The sequence below is a fragment of the Uranotaenia lowii genome, chromosome 3 (genome assembly GCF_029784155.1).
Source record: "Uranotaenia lowii strain MFRU-FL chromosome 3, ASM2978415v1, whole genome shotgun sequence".
NCBI classification, from domain to species: Eukaryota; Metazoa; Arthropoda; class Insecta; order Diptera; family Culicidae; genus Uranotaenia; species Uranotaenia lowii.
In genome coordinates this window covers 183,034,783-183,055,419 of record NC_073693.1, presented here as the reverse complement: position 1 = coordinate 183,055,419, position 20,637 = coordinate 183,034,783, and the positions used below count along the sequence as shown (strand labels likewise).

The 20,637-nt window shown below is 38.5% G+C and overlaps 1 protein-coding gene across 1 annotated transcript in view; it reads right to left on the bottom strand.

Moving 5' to 3' along the window:
* Positions 1–6,807: 6,807 nt before the first annotated feature.
* The window catches only part of LOC129750660 (3-phosphoinositide-dependent protein kinase 1), a 44,781-nt gene continuing 30,951 nt past the window's right edge, over positions 6,808–20,637 (bottom strand). Inside the window, exons 3-5 of the mRNA XM_055745667.1 lie at positions 14,884–15,849; positions 13,912–14,189; positions 6,808–7,295 (exon numbers count right to left, since the gene is read on the bottom strand). Coding sequence (XP_055601642.1) covers positions 7,194–7,295; positions 13,912–14,189; positions 14,884–15,849 — 1,346 coding nt within the window. The 3' untranslated portion in view covers positions 6,808–7,193. The remainder of the gene's footprint in view (positions 7,296–13,911; positions 14,190–14,883; positions 15,850–20,637) is intronic.

Sequence of the window (20,637 nt, the reverse complement as noted above, 5' to 3'; positions counted from 1 at the left end):
TCAAAATGATCAGATTTTAACTTGCGACACATCATTGGAAAGCTCTTGGCCTGTACATGATGGGAATTGATAGGAAAAGTGGTTCGGGGCCATCTGGTCCTGGCCACGGCCAATCTGGCCGGTTCCGAAATCCGGAAAATCAAAATGATCAGATTTTAACTTGCGACACATCATTGGAAAGCTCTTGGCCTGCATATAATAAGAAATGATAGGAAAAGTGGTTCGGGGCCATCTGGTCCTGACCACGGCCAATCTGGCCGGTTCCGAAACCCGGAAAATCAAAATGATCAGATTTTAACTTGCGACACATCATTGGAAAGCTCTTGGCCTGTACATGATGGGAATTGATAGGAAAAGTGGTTCGGGGCCATCTGGTTCTGGCCACGGCCAATCTGGCCGTTTCCGAAACCCGGAAAATCAAAATGATCAGATTTTAACTTGCGACACATCATTCGAAAGCTCTTCGCCTGTACATGATGGGAATTGATAGGAAAAGTGGTTCGGGGCCATCTGGTCCTGGCCACGGCCAATCTGGCCGGTTCCGAAATCCGGAAAATCAAAATGATCAGATTTTAACTTGCGACAGATCATTGGAAAGCTCTTGGCCTGTACATGATGGGAATTGATAGGGAAAGTGGTTCGGGGCCATCTGGTCCTGGCCACGGCCAATCTGGCCGGTTCCGAAATCCGGAAAATCGAAATGATCAGATTTTAACTTGCGACACATCATTGGAAAGCTCTTGGCCTGTACATGATGGGAATTGATAGGAAAACTGGTTCGGGGCCATCTGGTGTTCAAAAAATATTTTTGTATAGTTGGATTTCCTGTTTGTTTTTGTCATTTCATTGATTAAACACAGCTTTTCTTTTTATTATCTACTTAATTATTTATTAGATTAAACATTCAACGTTCGAAACGAAACGACACATTATAAAAAACTATCTTGGGGATCATCTGAATCTTCAGATTCATCTCCATGAATCTTGTTAAAAATTTCCTTATTCGTTCGAATGAGTAGTAGGTCGGAAATTGTTTGCGGAGCCAAGCGAGTGCGATGTTCTGTGAACAAAAGAGCGAAAGCGCTGAATGTTCGCTCAACCGACACTTGATTGCTTGGCACCGCAAGCAACACCATCGCCACCTCGTACATCATAGCATTTGTTGACTTTTGGGCTTCCCAATGCTGCCAAATATTGTATTGGTATCCTCTTCGCACTTCCAGATCTAGTTTTAGGATACTTTGGTCTATATTCTGGTCGAGGTTGGGGATATCAGCACAGGGAAGGCTACTTCCACACACCTCGGCCAAAAATTCGTCCATTTCGTCTGGTGGATCCATTTGAACATTTTGAGTAGGATCATATCTTCCTGAAATTTGGCATGTGACCTTTTGGTAAGCTAATACATAATTTTGAGTTTTAGCGAGTGAGATTTATCATGTTTCATTCTTCCTATACTATGATAAGTGTACTGCGGTTCGTTAAATTATTAAAAACTACAAAAAATACTGTTATGGTAAAGAAGCCATTACTTCTTCAATTTTCAACCGATTTTGATAAATAACCACTTGAAATTTTTGTTTTAAATTGAAACTTAAGCCCGAAAGAAAATCAGATTTTTTAAATGTTACCATCGAGTCTAAAACTTTTGCTGAAACAAAATTTTCTCTAAAAAAATGCGTTTTTTATAATTTTTCTATCATAAAGTCACTAATATCAACAATACTGTTGATCATACGCAAAAACAGTGTTCAAATGATCGATAGAAAATTTATTCACCTTCAATATGTAAAAGAGGGATTTCAAATTACTGTTATGCCGTCCGAGATATTTTCATCTTAGTACAAGAACTTTTTTATTTTTCAAAAATTTCATATTTGGAGCATAACTCAAAAACGATTCTACTGAGATTTTGTTGAATTTCATTTTCGGATTCAGCGCCCAATTTTACATTAAAAATATTGGTCAGTCAATCAAGTTCACGAATTTTTTGAAATTTTGTAAACTAGTGTAATTTATGCTTCTAAACATTATTTTCAATATCATCAAACCTAGAAATTGCTTTTTGAAAATGACAACTGAAGAATAAACAGTTGCTGTGCTCTTTCAATCGTTTTTGTACGTCATGTAGGCACGTTAAAAAGTATGATATACAGTTAAACAAACATCATTAAAGTAAAAAATATTATAAAGCAAAAAAACTTACAACTACATATTGATAACTAGTAAAGAATGCTAAAACCTAATACCAAGGCCAGGGCCGAATTACCCCGAACCACTTTTCCTATCAATTCTTATCATATGCAGGCCAAGAGCTTTCTGATGATGTGTCGCAAGTTAAAATCTGATCATTTTGATTTTCCGGATTTCGGAACCGGCCAGATTGGCCGTGGCCAGGACCAGATGGCCCCGAACAACTTTTCCTATCAATTCCCATCATGTACAGGCCAAGAGCTTTCCAATGATGTGTCGCAAGTTAAAATCTGATCATTTTGATTTTCCGGATTTCGGAACCGGCCAGATTGGCCGTGGCCAGGACCAGATGGCCCCGAACCACTTTTCTTATCAATTCCCATCATGTACAGGCCAAGAGCTTTCCAATGATGTGTCGCAAGTTAAAATCTGATCATTTTGATTTTCCGGGTTTCGGAACCGGCCAGATTGGCCGTGGCCAGGACCAGATGGCCCCGAACCACTTTTCTTATCAATTCCCATCATGTACAGGCCAAGAGCTTTCCAATGATGTGTCGCAAGTTAAAATCTGATCATTTTGATTTTCCGGGTTTCGGAACCGGCCAGATTGGCCGTGGCCAGGACCAGATGGCCCCGAACCACTTTTCTTATCAATTCCCATTATGTACAGGCCAAGAGCTTTCCAATGATGTGTCGCAAGTTAAAATCTGATCATTTTGATTTTCCGGGTTTCGGAACCGGCCAGATTGGCCGTGGCCAGGACCAGATGGCCCCGAACCACTTTTCCTATCAATTCCCATCATGTATAGGCCAAGAGCTTTCCAATGATGTGTCGCAAGTTAAAAACTTATCATTTTGATTTTCCGGGTTTCGAAACCGGCCAGATTGGCCGTGGCCAGGACCAGATGGCCCCGAACCACTTTTGCTATCAATTCCCATCATGTACAGGCCAAGAGCTTTCCAATGATGTGTCGCAAGTTAAAATCTGATCATTTTGATTTTCCGGGTTTCGGAACCGGCCAGATTGGCCGTGGCCAGGACCAGATGGCCCCGAACCACTTTTCTTATCAATTCCCATTATGTACAGGCCAAGAGCTTTCCAATGATGTGTCGCAAGTTAAAATCTGATCATTTTGATTTTCCGGGTTTCGGAACCGGCCAGATTGGCCGTGGCCAGGACCAGATGGCCCCGAACCATTTTTCTTATCAATTCCCATCATGTACAGGCCAAGAGCTTTCCAATGATGTGTCGCAAGTTAAAATCTGATCATTTTGATTTTCCGGGTTTCGGAACCGGCCAGATTGGCCGTGGCCAGGACCAGATGGCCCCGAACCACTTTTCCTATCAATTCCCATCATGTACAGGCCAAGAGCTTTCCAATGATGTGTCGCAAGTTAAAATCTGATCATTTTGATTTTCCGGGTTTCGGAACCGGCCAGATTGGCCGTGGCCAGGACCAGATGGCCCCGAACCACTTTTCCTATCAATTCCCATCATGTACAGGCCAAGAGCTTTCCAATGATGTGTCGCAAGTTAAAATCTGATCATTTTGATTTTCCGGGTTTCGGAACCGGCCAGATTGGCCGTGGCCAGGACCAGATGGCCCCGAACCACTTTTCCTATCAATTCCCATCATGTACAGGCCAAGAGCTTTCCAATGATGTGTCGCAAGTTAAAAACTTATCATTTTGATTTTCCGGGTTTCGGAACCGGCCAGATTGGCCGTGGCCAGAACCAGATGGCCCCGAACCACTTTTTCTATCAATTCCCATCATGTACAGGCCAAGAGCTTTCGAATGATGTGTCGCAAGTTAAAATCTGATCATTTTGATTTTCCGGGTTTCGGAAACGGCCAGATTGGCCGTGGCCAGAACCAGATGGCCCCGAACCACTTTTCCTATCAATTCCCATCATGTACAGGCCAAGAGCTTTCCAATGATGTGTCGCAAGTTAAAATCTGATCATTTTGATTTTCCGGATTTCGGAACCGGCCAGATTGGCCGTGGCCAGGACCAGATGGCCCCGAACCACTTTTCCTATGATTTCTTATTATATGCAGGCCAAGAGCTTTCCAATGATGTGTCGCAAGTTAAAATCTGATCATTTTGATTTTCCGGGTTTCGGAACCGGCCAGATTGGCCGTGGCCAGGACCAGATGGCCCCGAACCACTTTTCCTATCATTTCTCATTATATGCAGGCCAAGAGCTTTCCAATGATGTGTCGCAAGTTAAAATCTGATCATTTTGATTTTCCGGATTTCGGAACCGGCCAGATTGGCCGTGGCCAGGACCAGATGGCCCCGAACCACTTTTCCTACCAATTCCCATCATGTACAGGCCAAGAGCTTTCCAATGATGTGTCGCAAGTTAAAATCTGATCATTTTGATTTTCCGGATTTCGGAACCGGCCAGATTGGCCGTGGCCAGAACCAGATGGCCCCGAACCACTTTTTCTATCAATTCCCATCATGTACAGGCCAAGAGCTTTCGAATGATGTGTCGCAAGTTAAAATCTGATCATTTTGATTTTCCGGGTTTCGGAAACGGCCAGATTGGCCGTGGCCAGAACCAGATGGCCCCGAACCACTTTTCCTATCAATTCCCATCATGTACAGGCCAAGAGCTTTCCAATGATGTGTCGCAAGTTAAAATCTGATCATTTTGATTTTCCGGATTTCGGAACCGGCCAGATTGGCCGTGGCCAGGACCAGATGGCCCCGAACCACTTTTCCTATCAATTCCCATCATGTACAGGCCAAGAGCTTTCCAATGATGTGTCGCAAGTTAAAATCTGATCATTTTGATTTTCCGGGTTTCGGAACCGGCCAGATTGGCCGTGGCCAGGACCAGATGGCCCCGAACCACTTTTCCTATCATTTCTCATTATATGCAGGCCAAAAGCTTTCCAATGATGTGTCGCAAGTTAAAATCTGATCATTTTGATTTTCCGGATTTCGGAACCGGCCAGATTGGCCGTGGCCAGGACCAGATGGCCCCGAACCACTTTTCCTATCAATTCCCATCATGTACAGGCCAAGAGCTTTCCAATGATGTGTCGCAAGTTAAAATCTGATCATTTTGATTTTCCGGATTTCGGAACCGGCCAGATTAGCCGTGGCCAGGACCAGATGGCCCCGAACCACTTTTCCTATCATTTCTTATTATATGCAGGCCAAGAGCTTTCCAATGCTGTGTCGCAAGTTAAAATCTGATCATTTTGATTTTCCGGATTTCGGAACCGGCCAGATTGGCCGTGGCCAGGACCAGATGGCCCCGAACCACTTTTCCTATCAATTCCCATCATGTACAGGCCAAGAGCTTTCCAATGATGTGTCGCAAGTTAAAATCTGATCATTTTGATTTTCCGGATTTCGGAACCGGCCAGATTAGCCGTGGCCAGGACCAGATGGCCCCGAACCACTTTTCCTATCATTTCTTATTATATGCAGGCCAAGAGCTTTCCAATGATGTGTCGCAAGTTAAAATCTGATCATTTTGATTTTCCGGATTTCGGAACCGGCCAGATTGGCCGTGGCCAGGACCAGATGGCCCCGAACCACTTTTCTTATCAATTCCCATCATGTACAGGCCAAGAGCTTTCCAATGATGTGTCGCAAGTTAAAATCTGATCATTTTGATTTTCCGGGTTTCGGAACCGGCCAGATTGGCCGTGGCCAGGACCAGATGGCCCCGAACCACTTTTCTTATCAATTCCCATCATGTACAGGCCAAGAGCTTTCCAATGATGTGTCGCAAGTTAAAATCTGATCATTTTGATTTTCCGGGTTTCGGAACCGGCCAGATTGGCCGTGGCCAGGACCAGATGGCCCCGAACCACTTTTCTTATCAATTCCCATTATGTACAGGCCAAGAGCTTTCCAATGATGTGTCGCAAGTTAAAATCTGATCATTTTGATTTTCCGGGTTTCGGAACCGGCCAGATTGGCCGTGGCCAGGACCAAATGGCCCCGAACCACTTTTCCTATCAATTCCCATCATGTATAGGCCAAGAGCTTTCCAATGATGTGTCGCAAGTTAAAAACTTATCATTTTGATTTTCCGGGTTTCGAAACCGGCCAGATTGGCCGTGGCCAGGACCAGATGGCCCCGAACCACTTTTGCTATCAATTCCCATCATGTACAGGCCAAGAGCTTTCCAATGATGTGTCGCAAGTTAAAATCTGATCATTTTGATTTTCCGGGTTTCGGAACCGGCCAGATTGGCCGTGGCCAGGACCAGATGGCCCCGAACCACTTTTCCTATCAATTCCCATCATGTACAGGCCAAGAGCTTTCCAATGATGTGTCGCAAGTTAAAATCTGATCATTTTGATTTTCCGGGTTTCGGAACCGGCCAGATTGGCCGTGGCCAGGACCAGATGGCCCCGAACCATTTTTCTTATCAATTCCCATCATGTACAGGCCAAGAGCTTTCCAATGATGTGTCGCAAGTTAAAATCTGATCATTTTGATTTTCCGGGTTTCGGAACCGGCCAGATTGGCCGTGGCCAGGACCAGATGGCCCCGAACCACTTTTCCTATCAATTCCCATCATGTACAGGCCAAGAGCTTTCCAATGATGTGTCGCAAGTTAAAATCTGATCATTTTGATTTTCCGGGTTTCGGAACCGGCCAGATTGGCCTTGGCCAATGAATGTCATGACTGTCAAAACCATGACATTTTTAAAATTTTTCCTTGACAGTCACGGAATCGAAAATTCAAAAATGTCATTCCGACAGTTAGAGGACCAACAGAAACTTCGACTGTCGCAAGTAAAAAATGTTATCGAGATGAATAATTCGATAACATTTTTCTGAGCGACTGTCATTGCAAAATCCAATGACATTTTTTCCAGTCGTTTAACATTTTTTTGGATGACCTAAAATGTCATTGCGACATTTTCGAATGTCATTGGAAAATGTTATGCGACTGTCACGATCGCGACTGTCTTTTGTATGACATTCTCATCCCTGCTTGAAACTAATACCAATGTAAATACTACTCAAATTTTTGAAAACTTTGTTTGTGTTTATCCGTGATTGCTTCGCACCATTCTAATGCATATCCTTGAGGGTCCTCTAGAAAATATGTTCGGTGAGTCTGTTGTAAAAATAAAAATGAATTAGAAATTTATTTACATACATACACATGCGGCCCGCGAAATACCAGTTTGACATGCTTAACAATCAATTGTTAACGCCTTGTTCAGTTGACAGTAGCAATCAGGCCTTAAGAGCACCTGCAACGGCTCAGGCGTAAATATTGGTTTTAAGTAGGTATACCAGTTTTAGCACAATTTGAAATTTTAGAATCGGCTAAAACACCCACTCCCCACCGGTGTAGGAGCAAATTTAAAACGGAAACACTTTCATTGCAGACACTCAATAATTGAGAAGAAAAAAACCCATTTTATTGGAAAAATTGCATAAGTTTTGAGTTTCACGGTTGATTGCCTTAAAATTAATTCTACGAATATTCTTTTTGACAAAACAATGATTTCAACTATTCCACCAGGATTTCATTAATCTAAAAGCAAAAATGACTACACAACGAGGAAAAAAGGTCAATTGAAACAATTCAATCAAATTGCTTTGAATCAATGGAATAAGGTTTTGTTAAAATGAAATGAAAAAGCATTTTTTTCAAGTTATTGCTGACATTGATAAAGGAAACGAGAAATGTTTATTCCAAAGTCAAACGAAATTTTCCTTTGATTTGTCGACATTTTTGTTTGACAAAAACTTGTTTCACTAAATTGTAAATTTATGTATGGATACAAAAAATATGCTGATATTGACGAAAACTCCGAGCAATCCATATGAAACTAAAAATCTCCCAATATCTCAAATAAAACAAAAATTATAGAACAAACAATAAACATTTATTTTACCTCATCGAAAAAGTATTAAAATTTTCTTTTCGTTTATTTTTTTCAAATTTTAGAACGCTGACTGGATTCACTAATTCGTCGAGCCCAAATGAAAAGCTTTTTATTTAATGATATTAAATCGAGAATAATGTGACATCTATTATTTATACTTGATATGGTTTTTATTAACATCTATTCTCAATTTATGTTACGTATAGGGTGGTTGAAGAGAAAAAAAAATTCAAATAATATCTCAAAAAGAAACTATTATCACACCCAATGTTACCCAAACATGTGTGAAAGAAATCATTGTTGGCTAAAATTTTCTCACCGTTTCTAAATCGGTCTGTCGTATATTTTGAAATCCTGTTCCAAATTTGCATTAATTTGGAACAAAGGCGTATAACTGTTGGGAATTTTCAAATCGATAACTGTGCTAAAACAGCAATTAACGCCACCGGTGCCAGCCGAAATGTTTTAGCGTGGTCGAAAACCGTGTTTTGCATCTACCGTTGGGACAGCCATAATAGTTTACAGTTCTTTTTTGAGGGATTAGGAGATACATTTTCTAGATTCTGTTTTTATAGTATTCTAGTTTAGTTGTCGAATAACTTGAGCCGCGTAGAATCAATTTACCGCTCAAAATCACCCTTTAGTGTGGACTTTAGGTGTTTTCCACAAAAATTTGACGTCTGTTCTGTTTGTGTGTGTGTGTGTGTGTGTGTGTGTGTGTGTGTGTGTGTGTGTGTGTGTGTGTGTGTGTGTGTGTGTGTGTGTGTGTGTGTGTGTGTGTGTGTGTGTGTGTGTGTGTGTGTGTGTGTGTGTGTGTGTGTGTGTGTGTGTGTGTGTGTGAAAAAATACCACTTACCTAATTATGCTAACGATAGCCAGAAATAAAATATTTTGTTCTTTCTCCGGTCAAATTATTTATTAAATTCGACGTATGTTAGCGATCTAAGGATAAGTGTGCTCATAATGCAAAAAGGAATTTTGTTTACTACACAGCAAAAAATTTCTAAAAGTACACGGAATCTAAAACACGAGTGATCTATTTTTTCTTGAGTGTAATTACAAAAAGATGTAATTTTAAACTTCTTTCGATATATATAATATTAGTCTATTTTCCAAAATTGAATAAAAATAAACTGTTTTGATTTAATTTTACACTGCATCATGCAAAAATCAACTGGTCAATGAAATTTATATCATTAACAGTGTAAAATTATATCTGTTTGATTTAAAATTGAATGAAAATATTAAAATTGTGCCTTTTTGTATTTCAAGTTAGTTTGCGCGTCGGGCTCAAAGTAAACAAGTCGGAAAATTATTCGGAAACGAGTCATTCAAAGGCGTTGGCAACAGGAGCACTTTAAAAGTCTTTAAAGTAGTAAGTTTATGAGACGTGAAATGAAGAATATGGTTGAAACTGATTAGTTTTCTCTCCTTTACAGCAAGGTCAGATTTTTCGCAGCGGCTGATATCCGGCCAGTGATTATCCGGAGAAACTTTTGTCAGAAAAATTCAAGTGTGCAGCATGCTGGCCGAAAAATTATGATTTCCGGAACCATTCGAGGATGCTGATCATGCTGATTCGAAAAACATCCCCGTGCTGGGAATCATCGGATGCAACAACAATTCCAGCCTGACGCTTTCCGAATGGTTTTTTTATGTTCAGTTTTGGAAATAAATGTGAATTAAAAATGGTACATGCGGCGTTCTTATTCAAGACAAAAGCAAAAACCTGAATATTTAAAAAAAATATCAATATTTACGATAATAAATTTTGAAATTTACATCCATGTGTATTTTTACACGACGGCTTTTGCGATCCAATTTCGTGCATTGATTTCGAGTTAAATTTACACGCCTCAAAAATTACATTCTCGAAAAAAATACACCGTGATAGAATTTTACATCAAATTCGATGTTCCGTTTTCGTGCATCGTTTTCGATCTAAATTTACACGAATTTTTCTTGCTGTGTAGATAGTAATATGAATTCGACCTGAAACGATAGTTTTATTTTCGTAAAATAGATTTGCATTGGAAAATTTCCGACTTTTTTCATTATTATTTTTTTTGTTTTTTTGTAGTGTTTAGCGATGGGTAGTAATTATTATTTATTATTTATAGGTCACAGTTAACACAACTCAATTTCATTCAGACTGATTTCTTAATCTATGCTTAAAACTATCTTTACTTATATTACAATCGAAAAAAAACAAAAACTTGATTAACCTTCCAAAGCTGTTCGCAAAATAACCGTACACATCTATTTCAAATTTACAGACTGCTAAGTTCTATGATGAAATGATGTAGAATATTGAAAAATTGCGAGTGGACTTTTGCGTATAAATTGAGGCACTTAGGATCAGAGGGGTGCAAGTGATTTTTTATCAAAACTGAGATAAACTGTTTTTTGGATAGTTAAAGTATAGATTAACATTCTGTAGAAGACACAGGTCAAAAGAAAAATTATTTCGATATTTTTAAGCTATTTATAAAAAAACGTGTCAATGAAAATCCTGTTTCGTTTGGTGTCAGAAGGGTGCAAGTGCACTTGCACCCTTCTGACACCAAAGGATTATACTTTTAGGCTAATTTCATTAGAACGTATACATTTTTGTCAGTTGAAAACAACATCATCTAGCTCCTACTAGGATTTTCTACTGGTTCTGACCAGGATAATCCAAAGTCCTCAGATAGAGAAGTGATGAAAATAGATTCAGGTGTAACTTCGTCGGCATGAAAATCTCATTGTTATGTATACAAAAAATTCTAAAATATTGTTTTCATGGCAAATTTAGCCAATAGGGATAAAAGGCAAACACAAACGCACAATAATTTTTTGGCAAATATATCTAAGAAAAATCTCTTATGAAAGCTCAGAGGATTCAGAGTTTTCGACAGGCTCTGATCATGATGTCACATACTATCCCACGGAACAAAATGAAACTTCGAAAAGTTCAGATGGGTCGTTGCGACAAGTAGTTTATAAAAAATTACATTAAGTCTTTTAAGGAATATTTACATAACTGTTTAGGAAAGAGGCCTGGTATAATTAGACCAAAAAAAGAAAAATTAAACATCCACGGTTCTTCTTGAGAATCAGAAGTTGCTGCTGCTGCAGTTGCTAGCGAGAACCGAAACCAAGGGGAAGCGTACGTTGGTTCTACCGGAAAAAGCGACCAGCTAAACAGTTAATTTCAATGAATGAACACATATGCAGGTATTCTTGTGTATCCATTAAGGAAAAAGAGAGATTGAAAGTTTTCAACAAATTCTGGGAATTAGGATAGTGGAACTTGCAAACCTCGTTCATTATAAGTTGCATAGAAATTTGAAGCCCGAAAACGCAGAAAATTAAATGTATGAACAAAAACAAAACATCTAGTATCGTACTGAAAATACTCGTTACATACAGGTTCCAAAAGGATGCTATCATATTGTTTGGAGTCAGAGGGGTGCAAGTGTCATTCTTGGGATCAGAAGGGTGCAAGTGAAAAATATCAATAAAAGTAGTTCGCCGTTTTAACATAAATATCGCAAAAACTTTGGTTTTTCTTTCAGAATCGTTCATTTTAGACCTCATGAGACACACTCCATCGAAAATTTAGTAGAAAAATTGATTCGATAATTTTGATTTAGAAAAAAAACTTTGAGGCCCGTTTTCTCGAAATCATCATTTCGGCACTTGCACCCCTCTGATCCTAAGCGCCTCAATTGGAAAAAAAATGCGGAGGTCTTTCAGATTTTGATAGTTTATGTACTACAGTTGATCCGATGTTGCAAATGTAATAAAAGTTGTTTTATCCTGTAGTGACTGCTAATAAAGATTGTCGAAAAACCTGTTTATAATGGGACATATTCAGCATACATTCAATTTTTATGCACAGAGAAAATAGCCAAATTCAACTGTGCGGTAATTTGACTTATATTTTCAAAATTTGATAAGTGTTTAATCATGCCTCCGGAGGATTTAGAGTGGCGCAAGAAAGGAAGATAATTGGGGAACGATGATGCAAAGCAGCATTGTAGATTGTTTAACACCAGAAGCGAATAATGAAAAGTCACTTGCATCGAATTGCATTTGAATGATATTTACTTTTCGTTAGATTGAGTTGGAAATTTATGGTATTCTTAATACTGCATTGAACGTGAAGATGAATCATGATTAGAAGGAAAATCTATCCCATCCTTTAAATGTAAATCATTTTATGATCAATGTAAGCTGTTGGATACAGTTTACAGAGTTGTGTTTAGACAAAAAAAAATAAAACGAGATTTGAATGTAGTTGTTCGAAAGAAGATCATAAAACATTAAGAAAAAAATGAAATTAAAGATCACCAGAAATGCTGCTGTAAATAAAAAGAAGAAGTAATCGAAAATCACTAAACAATACTGAAACAGAAAAAAAAACAATATAAAAAAAGAAAGTAAATGTTGTATCAGAACAACTACTTATACAATTTACAACTAAGCATGCCAACCTAGAACGAGAAAGTAGAAAACATTCTAGTGTCAACTACTATCAAGTGCAGACCTCATGAAACTAGTTCTCTTTTACGGACACTGTGTTGGTTTAGAAACTGTTCCTGTTCCTGGATACTACACTTATGACATACCCATTTTACACATAACATGCGACAAAAACAAAGAAATTGTGTGTGAGCGGTCATTGGGAACCAACACTTTTATTGACATACACATTATCAATATCAATCAACAAACGCTTCAAAAAACAATCACTTAAAAAAATCGAAAATTTTCAAATATCTGTTGCACGGAAATAAAACTATCGTTTCAAGTCGATTCTAGGTCAAATACGTACTATCAAGTAAACAAAAATGCACCACACTGAAAATCGAAAATACCCAAACTTGAGAACTGCCACCCGCCAAACCTAAGTTCCAGATTGACAACTTAAGTTTGTGAAAAAATCATAGCTTGCCAATACGTCAAACTTGTCCTTGTCCTTCAAGCGGAAAACTGTTTTTTTGGGGGGTTTTTGTTGTAAGCGCATCTGATTCTGTTACCTCCATCGTGGCAGATTTGGTTTGGGGGGTAAGTTCAAAGCGAAGAACTGTTTTTTTGGGGGATAACTTTTATTCCCGCTTCATTCGCAGAAGTTCTCGCATGTACGATGATGTAGCTGCCTCTCTCAATAACTCTCCGGTGGTTGAGCGATTAGTATCCTGAGATGGTAATCGTAGAGCCATTGCAGGTATGGGTGTGATTCCCGTATCTGCAGTTTTTTTTTTTATTTCCATTTTATTGCAGTATCAGATTGTTGGGAATGAGTTCTCCTTTAAGAGCTTAACTTTGGGTTATGCCTCCAATAGCCAAACCTGTAGGGAGGGAGTTTCATTCGGGTTGGCGGGGAAAGTTCTCAAGTTTGGGTATTTTCGAGGTTCAGTGTAGGAGCACAGGCATGGGGGTTTATGTTTGCTGGTAAAGATTGAACTTGTACACAAAAGGGATTAAGAGTAATTAAAGTTATTCGGTCCTTTGTAATAGGAATACTTACTTTGTTAATAGGCTTCGAACTTAATAATTTGTGGTAACAGGCTTAGCATTTAATAATTTGTCCGGAAACAAAAAAAAATTCCGTTTATTTGACGTTTTTCGGTAAAATGGTAGAACTTTGATTCTAACACAGAATGGACGCCAGATTTTTGGGGAAAACATCCCAGTTTAGAAAAAATACACATTAAAGGGTGATTTTGGGCGATGAATGGCCACTTGACTGTAATCTGAACTATACTATGGAGGGCATGGTGTCGCTAGTGTTTTCTTAATAACTTCCATGGTTTTTGTTCACCGTTTTATATCTCAGATACAACTTACCGTGTGTATGAAGAAATTTTTAAAATTTTTTGCCTCCGCTCTCAGGTTTTTGTCCCAAGGAATTTCACCTTTGACAACCATCTGAATGGGATCAACGTAAATCAAGCGAGGTCCAGATGTCAACAGAAGCATGCGTCGTCTGGCTACGTATAACGTTCCTTTCCTTTTGATGATGAAGCCCTGTTTAAGAATCGTTTCTCCACCAACGAATTGCTGCCAGATATCAGGTTTTTGTTTCATTTTGATATTATCATCAGCTTCTGGCACAACAGTACAATCTACAATGAAATAAATATAAATGTCAAAAAATCCTTACGAGATGCAACGCTATAATATTGACCATTCATATTAATTGTGAATGCAATACGATCTTAATACATCAGGAGTTTACCAACTTGGATGGATCGATTCTTTTGTAATTTTTATTTTATTATCAAACTATAAACTATCGCTTAAATTTGATTTTTAATAAGTATTACCAAACTATTTTTGGAATTCAATAAAATTCTTGTTAACACAATAAAGACCGCCAAGAAATCCAAGCTGGGAAAAACCGATATTCGGCATTCCGTATCTCTAAAAATTTCTATACAAAATTTCAAAAATTTAGTATCTTTGAGTTACCGAAAGTGTTTTGTTCAATTTTGTAGAATATAGTTTCATGATTAAATTTGTAACATTCAGGTTATGCTTCTGAGTGTAGCATATTCGCGGCAAGCGAAAAAAATGTAGAATCTCGTATTTTCTCTACAATGTGTTAAAATACAATCGGTGGAAATATTTATTTTAAATGAGTGATGTTTGGAAAGTAATTTTTTGAAATGAAATGTAATTTTTTTTTGGAAAAATATAAGTAAGTTATTTGTTATTAATATGCTAGTGTCTTGAAAGAAAAGTAATTGAAACAGTCATTGTATCGTACTTATTTATGTGGTTACTCACATTCAAAAATATTCCACTAATTTCACTTACCTTTTTCTATACGAGGCACCGTTTTGTTGATATCTAAGCCAATCAGTCTGGAAATGTCTGTATCGTTTAAACCAGGTGTTATATCGGAAGGAAACTTGAATTTTTCTATGTTTTGAAGAGATGATGAATCTTTAATTGCTACGCTAATAAAATGGGGTTGTGAATCTCTTATTTTTGAAAAAACGAAACCTTCAAAAAATTTATGATTTCGTATACTTGTATAAGGACAGCTGTCATTAAATCCTAATCTATTTCGGGGATCTAATACAAGTAATTTAACAACTAAATCTTTTGCTTGCTCGTCGAATTTTTCAGGAAATATCAGTTCCAGTTTAGATATTTTTTGAAAAATTAAGTAGTCGTTAGGTCCTTGAAATGGAGGAACCCCTGTCAACATTTGGTAGATTATACATCCATATGACCATAAATCAGACGATCTCGAAGAAGTTTTTCCTTTTAGTATCTCTGGTGAAACGTACTGAGCTGTTCCAACAAAACTGCCCCTCTTACTTTTCAAATTTTCAGTTTCCATAGTCTGTGAATATATTCCACGTTGCGTTTGATCTGGACATTCAGCACTTTGATTAACGTCGCATACTTCATCAAGTCTAGATGAACCGAAGTCAGCTATCATCACGTGAAAGTTATCATCTAATAGAATATTTTCCGGTTTAAGATCTCTATGTATGATGCCGTTTTTATGCATATATTCTAAAGTAAGAAGAATTTCTGCCGAATAAAACTTTGCACACTCCAAGTTGTAGCTATTAGTTCTATCTAGAAACTGAAGTAATGTTCCGTTTGTTGCATATGTCATCACAAAGTATAGTTTCCTAGGATCTTGAAATGTGCAATAAAGATTGAGAAATCCTGGCAAACCGCTTAGTTTGTTGAGAGCTTCACGTTCCCGTTTGACATAATCCTGTTTGCGCTCTCGAACAATCAAAGATTTTTCGCAAACCTTAACTGTAAAATAAGAAAAAAAATGTGTACATCATTATTTATTAATAACATAGTACTAGATCATTTTAGGAAAACTATAAATGTTTAAATAGAGTACTAAAGGATCTTTTGTAATGATTCAAAGTTGAACTAGGTAGGATGCATGAATCTCTTGCTGGCTAAACTGAGTCACTCATTAAACGTTGCCCTCAAAGAATCTAGAACTGACTCTGAACGAAAGACTGATAACGGAAACACTATCTCGGAAAATCTATGACGAACAATCGTGAGATGATCAAAAGATGGAAGCAGCACTTCGGTGAACACCTGAACGGCGCACATTCAGGAGATCAAGACGGTGGGGGAAGGTACATCGCCGGCGTAGCCAACGACGTAGAGGAGCCACTCACAACGATGAGTGAAGTTAAGGAAGCCAGCTGAATTGCCGATTGTAGATTGCCTACACCGGTTGGTGGTCCGAATCTAGGACACAGAACAGCTACCGGAGGATTGGAAAGAGGGTTTAATATGCCCCATCTACAAGAAGGGCGACAAACTGCACTGTGAGAACTACGGAGCGATCACTGTCCTAGATGCCGCCTATAAAGTGCTGTCCCGAATCCTATTCCGCCGCCTAACGCCACAAGCAAACAGATTTAATGGAATTCCTCAGGCCGGCTTCATTGAGGGACGATCAACGACGGACCAGATACTCACATTACGGCAAATCCTCGAAAATGCCGTGAGCACCAAGTCCCTACGTAATATTTATTCATCGACTTCAAAGCCGCATACGACTCGATCGACCGTAACGAGCTATGGAAAATCATGGAAGAGAACGGCTTTTCCGGGAAGCTGATCAGACTGATCAAGGCGACGATGGATGGAACGCAGTGCTGTGTGCGGATTTCGGGTGAATTGTCGAGTTTATTCGAATCGCGCAGGGAGCTTCGACAAGGTGATGGTCTATCCTGCATGATGTTCAACGTGGCGCTAGAAGGTGTTATTCGACGAGCGGTGGGCGAAATGCGGGAACGATTTTCAACAGATACAGTCAACTTATCTGCTTTGCCGATGACATTGAAATAGTCGGCAGATCATCTGCGGAGGTGGAGATCTTCCGCAAACTGAAAGGCGAAGCAGGAAGGATTGGGTTGATGATTAATACGTGCAAGACGAAGTATATGCTGGCTTGCGGATCCGAGACCGAGCGAACCTGCTTGTCCAGTTAAAACAAGGTCACGATCGACGGCGACGAGCTGGAGATAGTCGAAGACTTTGTCTATATCGGCTCACTGGTGACCGCAGACAATGACACCAACCGTGAGATCCGGCGGCGAATTATTAGCGGAAGTTGTGCCTATTATGGACTCCAGAAGCAAGTGCGATCGAAAAAACTTAGACCTCGCACGAAGTGTAACCTGTATATGACGCTCATTAGACCGGTCGCCCTCTACGGGCACGAGACATGGATATTGCTCGAGGAGGACCTGCGTGCACTCGGAATATTCGAGCGACGAGTACTAAGAACCATCTTTGGCGGCGTGCAGGAGAACGGAGTGTGGAGGCGAAGGATGCACCACGAACTCGCGCGACTCTACGGCGAACCCAGTATCCAGAAGGTGTGTCGCGAGGAAACCGGATGACAGTCTTGCAAAACAGGTATTTGCTACGAATCCGGTAGAAACGAGATGAGCAGGAGCGCAACGATCAAGGTGGTTAGACCATTGTATTATTTAACTTACAGGAACGCTTCGAAAAAGATGTCATGATGTTAAAACTTTGTTTGCTTCCTAAGGAGCTAGGCAAGGAATATTTAAATCAGGTAGTGCCGAGAGCCATATTGGATTTTTTTTGTGACGTCACAAAACTGATTGTATCGGAAATTTATATGGGAATTGTATGAATTTCAAAGAAAACACATATTAGAACGAAAATGATTTCAGATTTCATTTTGATAATGTTGTAAGGCCTCTATTTTACTATGTTATTAAGTTTTTTGGTCCTTTGAAAATTGCATTATGTTTTTTTCTTATTTTATTAATGAATGCGAGTACTGATAAAATTTACATTTACCGATGGATCACTTATTGAGGAAACAACAGGATTTGGAGTGTTCAACGAAATACCTAGCGCCTCTCACAGTCTTCAGTCACTATGCTCTGTATATGTAGCGGAGTTTTTGGCTAGTGAACGGTAGACAATGTGCAACTCGACCCTATACACCCAACCTTCGGGTAGTGGTCATATCACCTCTTATCTGCAACTCCGATTCTCTGCTTCCCCGTGGTGCTAGCTGGGGTGCAACCTTAGCGGAGATCGGGTACCCAACCCCGGTGGATGCTTTGGTCGCATGCCAACTTTTACTTAATCATGTCGAACAATTCGCCTTGATCTATAACAGCTCTTTTTTCTTAGGTGATTTCAACTTGGACCTGTTTAAGCATTCTTCAAGAATTCAAAAATTCAAGGATTTCATGAACTCCACAAATTTTTGCTGCATTAATTCTGAACCTACTTTTTTTCACGCAACTGGATGCTCTTTACTCGATTTACTTACATATATCTGATTCACCCGATAGTATACATAGGTTTAGTCAAATTTCCCTACCTGGCATTTCTCACCATGATTTAATATTTTCATCTTTAAATTTTCCCAAAATCAGTGAGCCAAACGGATACTGGTACCGCGACTACAAAAACTTTGATGGAAGCGCTCTTTCCACTACTCTTACAAATGTCAGCTGGAATATCTTTCAAAGTATTGAAAATCCAGATATGCTTGTTGAGTTTTTAAATAGATTTCTGTTGAATGTTCATGATACTTTTTTTCCACTAAAATTCAGAAAAAATCGAAAGAATGTGTGGTTTTCTAACGAGATAAATCATGCAATGATAAACAGGGATTTGGCTTACAACAATTGGAAAAATTCAAAATCTGTTGAAGATAGAAATAAATATAAAGTTCTGAGAAATAAAGTAAACAATCTCATATTCAAAGCAAAAATGAATCGTGACAAGACACGTCTTAATTTGGATTTACCCGCAATAAAATTCTGGAATAACTTGAAAAAGTTTGGTTTAACCAAATCACCAGGAAATATAGCAACAACAAATTTTACAGCTAATGAGATCAATAATTACTTCTCCTCAAATTTTTCTAGAACTAGCAATGAACAACAGTATTATCCGAATAACTTACACGGCTTTAAATTCAAACGTTTTGAAGAATATGAAATCATAAACGCAGTTCATTCTATCAAATCAAATGCAGTAGGAATGGATGATATTCCTATCAAACTAATCAAAATAATTTTACCATATATTCTACCCGCATATTTTTAACATAATTATTAAAACTTCAAGATTTCCGTATCAATGGAAACAATCGAAAGTTATTCCTATTCAAAAAAAGCTAAATCCCATGAGTTATCCAATCTTAGACCAATCAGTATATTAAGTACAATTTCCAAAATCTTTGAAAAACTGATTAAATATCAGATAACTGAATACCTTAACCAAAACAACATTCTATTTGAATTTCAATCCGGATTTCGTTCATCTCACAGCACAGAAACTGCTCTTATGAAAGTACATGACGACATTGCGTACACCTTAGATAAAAAAGGATTTGCAGCTCTGTTGTTAATAGATTTTGCAAAAGCCTTCGATCGCGTTTCGCATTCAAAACTTGTTAACAAACTGAAAACCAAATACAATTTTTCAAGACCAGCTTCCGAACTTGTTCTATCGTATCTTGAAGGACGCTCTCAAAATGTATTTTTCAACGAATGTTTTTCTGAATTTGTATCCATACATTCGGGAGTTCCGCAAGGATCGATTTTGGGACCTTTATTTTTCTCGCTTTTTATAAACGACCTTCCATCTGTTCTACAACACTGCTCAATTCATCTATTTGCTGATGATGTACAAATATACCTCTGCGAGAAAAATGCATCAAACCTGAATGATTTTTACGCAAAAATAAATCAGGATCTTGCTAAAATAAGTGAATGGTCTGATGTTAATCTCTTACCAATAAACCCATCAAAAACCAAAGCACTGTGTTTTGGTAGACAGTTAACCTCACAAGTTTCTCCACAAGTTGTTCTTAACAACACTACTATTCAGTTTGTAGACTATGCTGAAAACCTCGGAGTAATTTTCGAACGGGATCTTTCTTGGAATCGACATATTAATGCTCAATGCTGCAAAATTTACGGTGCGCTGAAAAGACTAAACCTAGCGACAAACCATTTGGACGTCTCTACAAAATTGAAACTTTTCAAAACCTATGTTTATCCTCTATTTATTTACGGTGATTTTCTATATTTGAATGCCTTAGAAAGATCCGTTAGTAGGTTGCGCATAGCTCTCAACTCCTGCGTACGATATGTTTTCAATTTATCACGTTTCTCCCGAGTGTCACATTTACAAAAACTACTCATTGGTTGTTCATTTGAAAATTTTCGGAAGTATCGTTCTTGCGTAGTAATGCACAGAATTTTGAAATCCGGAAAACCACTATATTTGAAAAATTTACTAAACCCGTTAAGAAATTCTAGAACCAGGAATATTGTAGTCCCTTTGCATAGTACTACTTATTACGGTAGATCTTTCTTCGTGAGAGGTGTTGTATATTGGAATAATCTTCCCGTTAATCTAAAATCAATTCAAAATAAATCAGAGTTCAAAAGGAGTTTGCTGGAGGAATTCGTGGAGTAAGAACGACATATAAATAAATAAGAATCAGTATGATGGAACGATTAGTTGTTAAGAAATTATTAGAAATGAAACTACCACATTGTAACA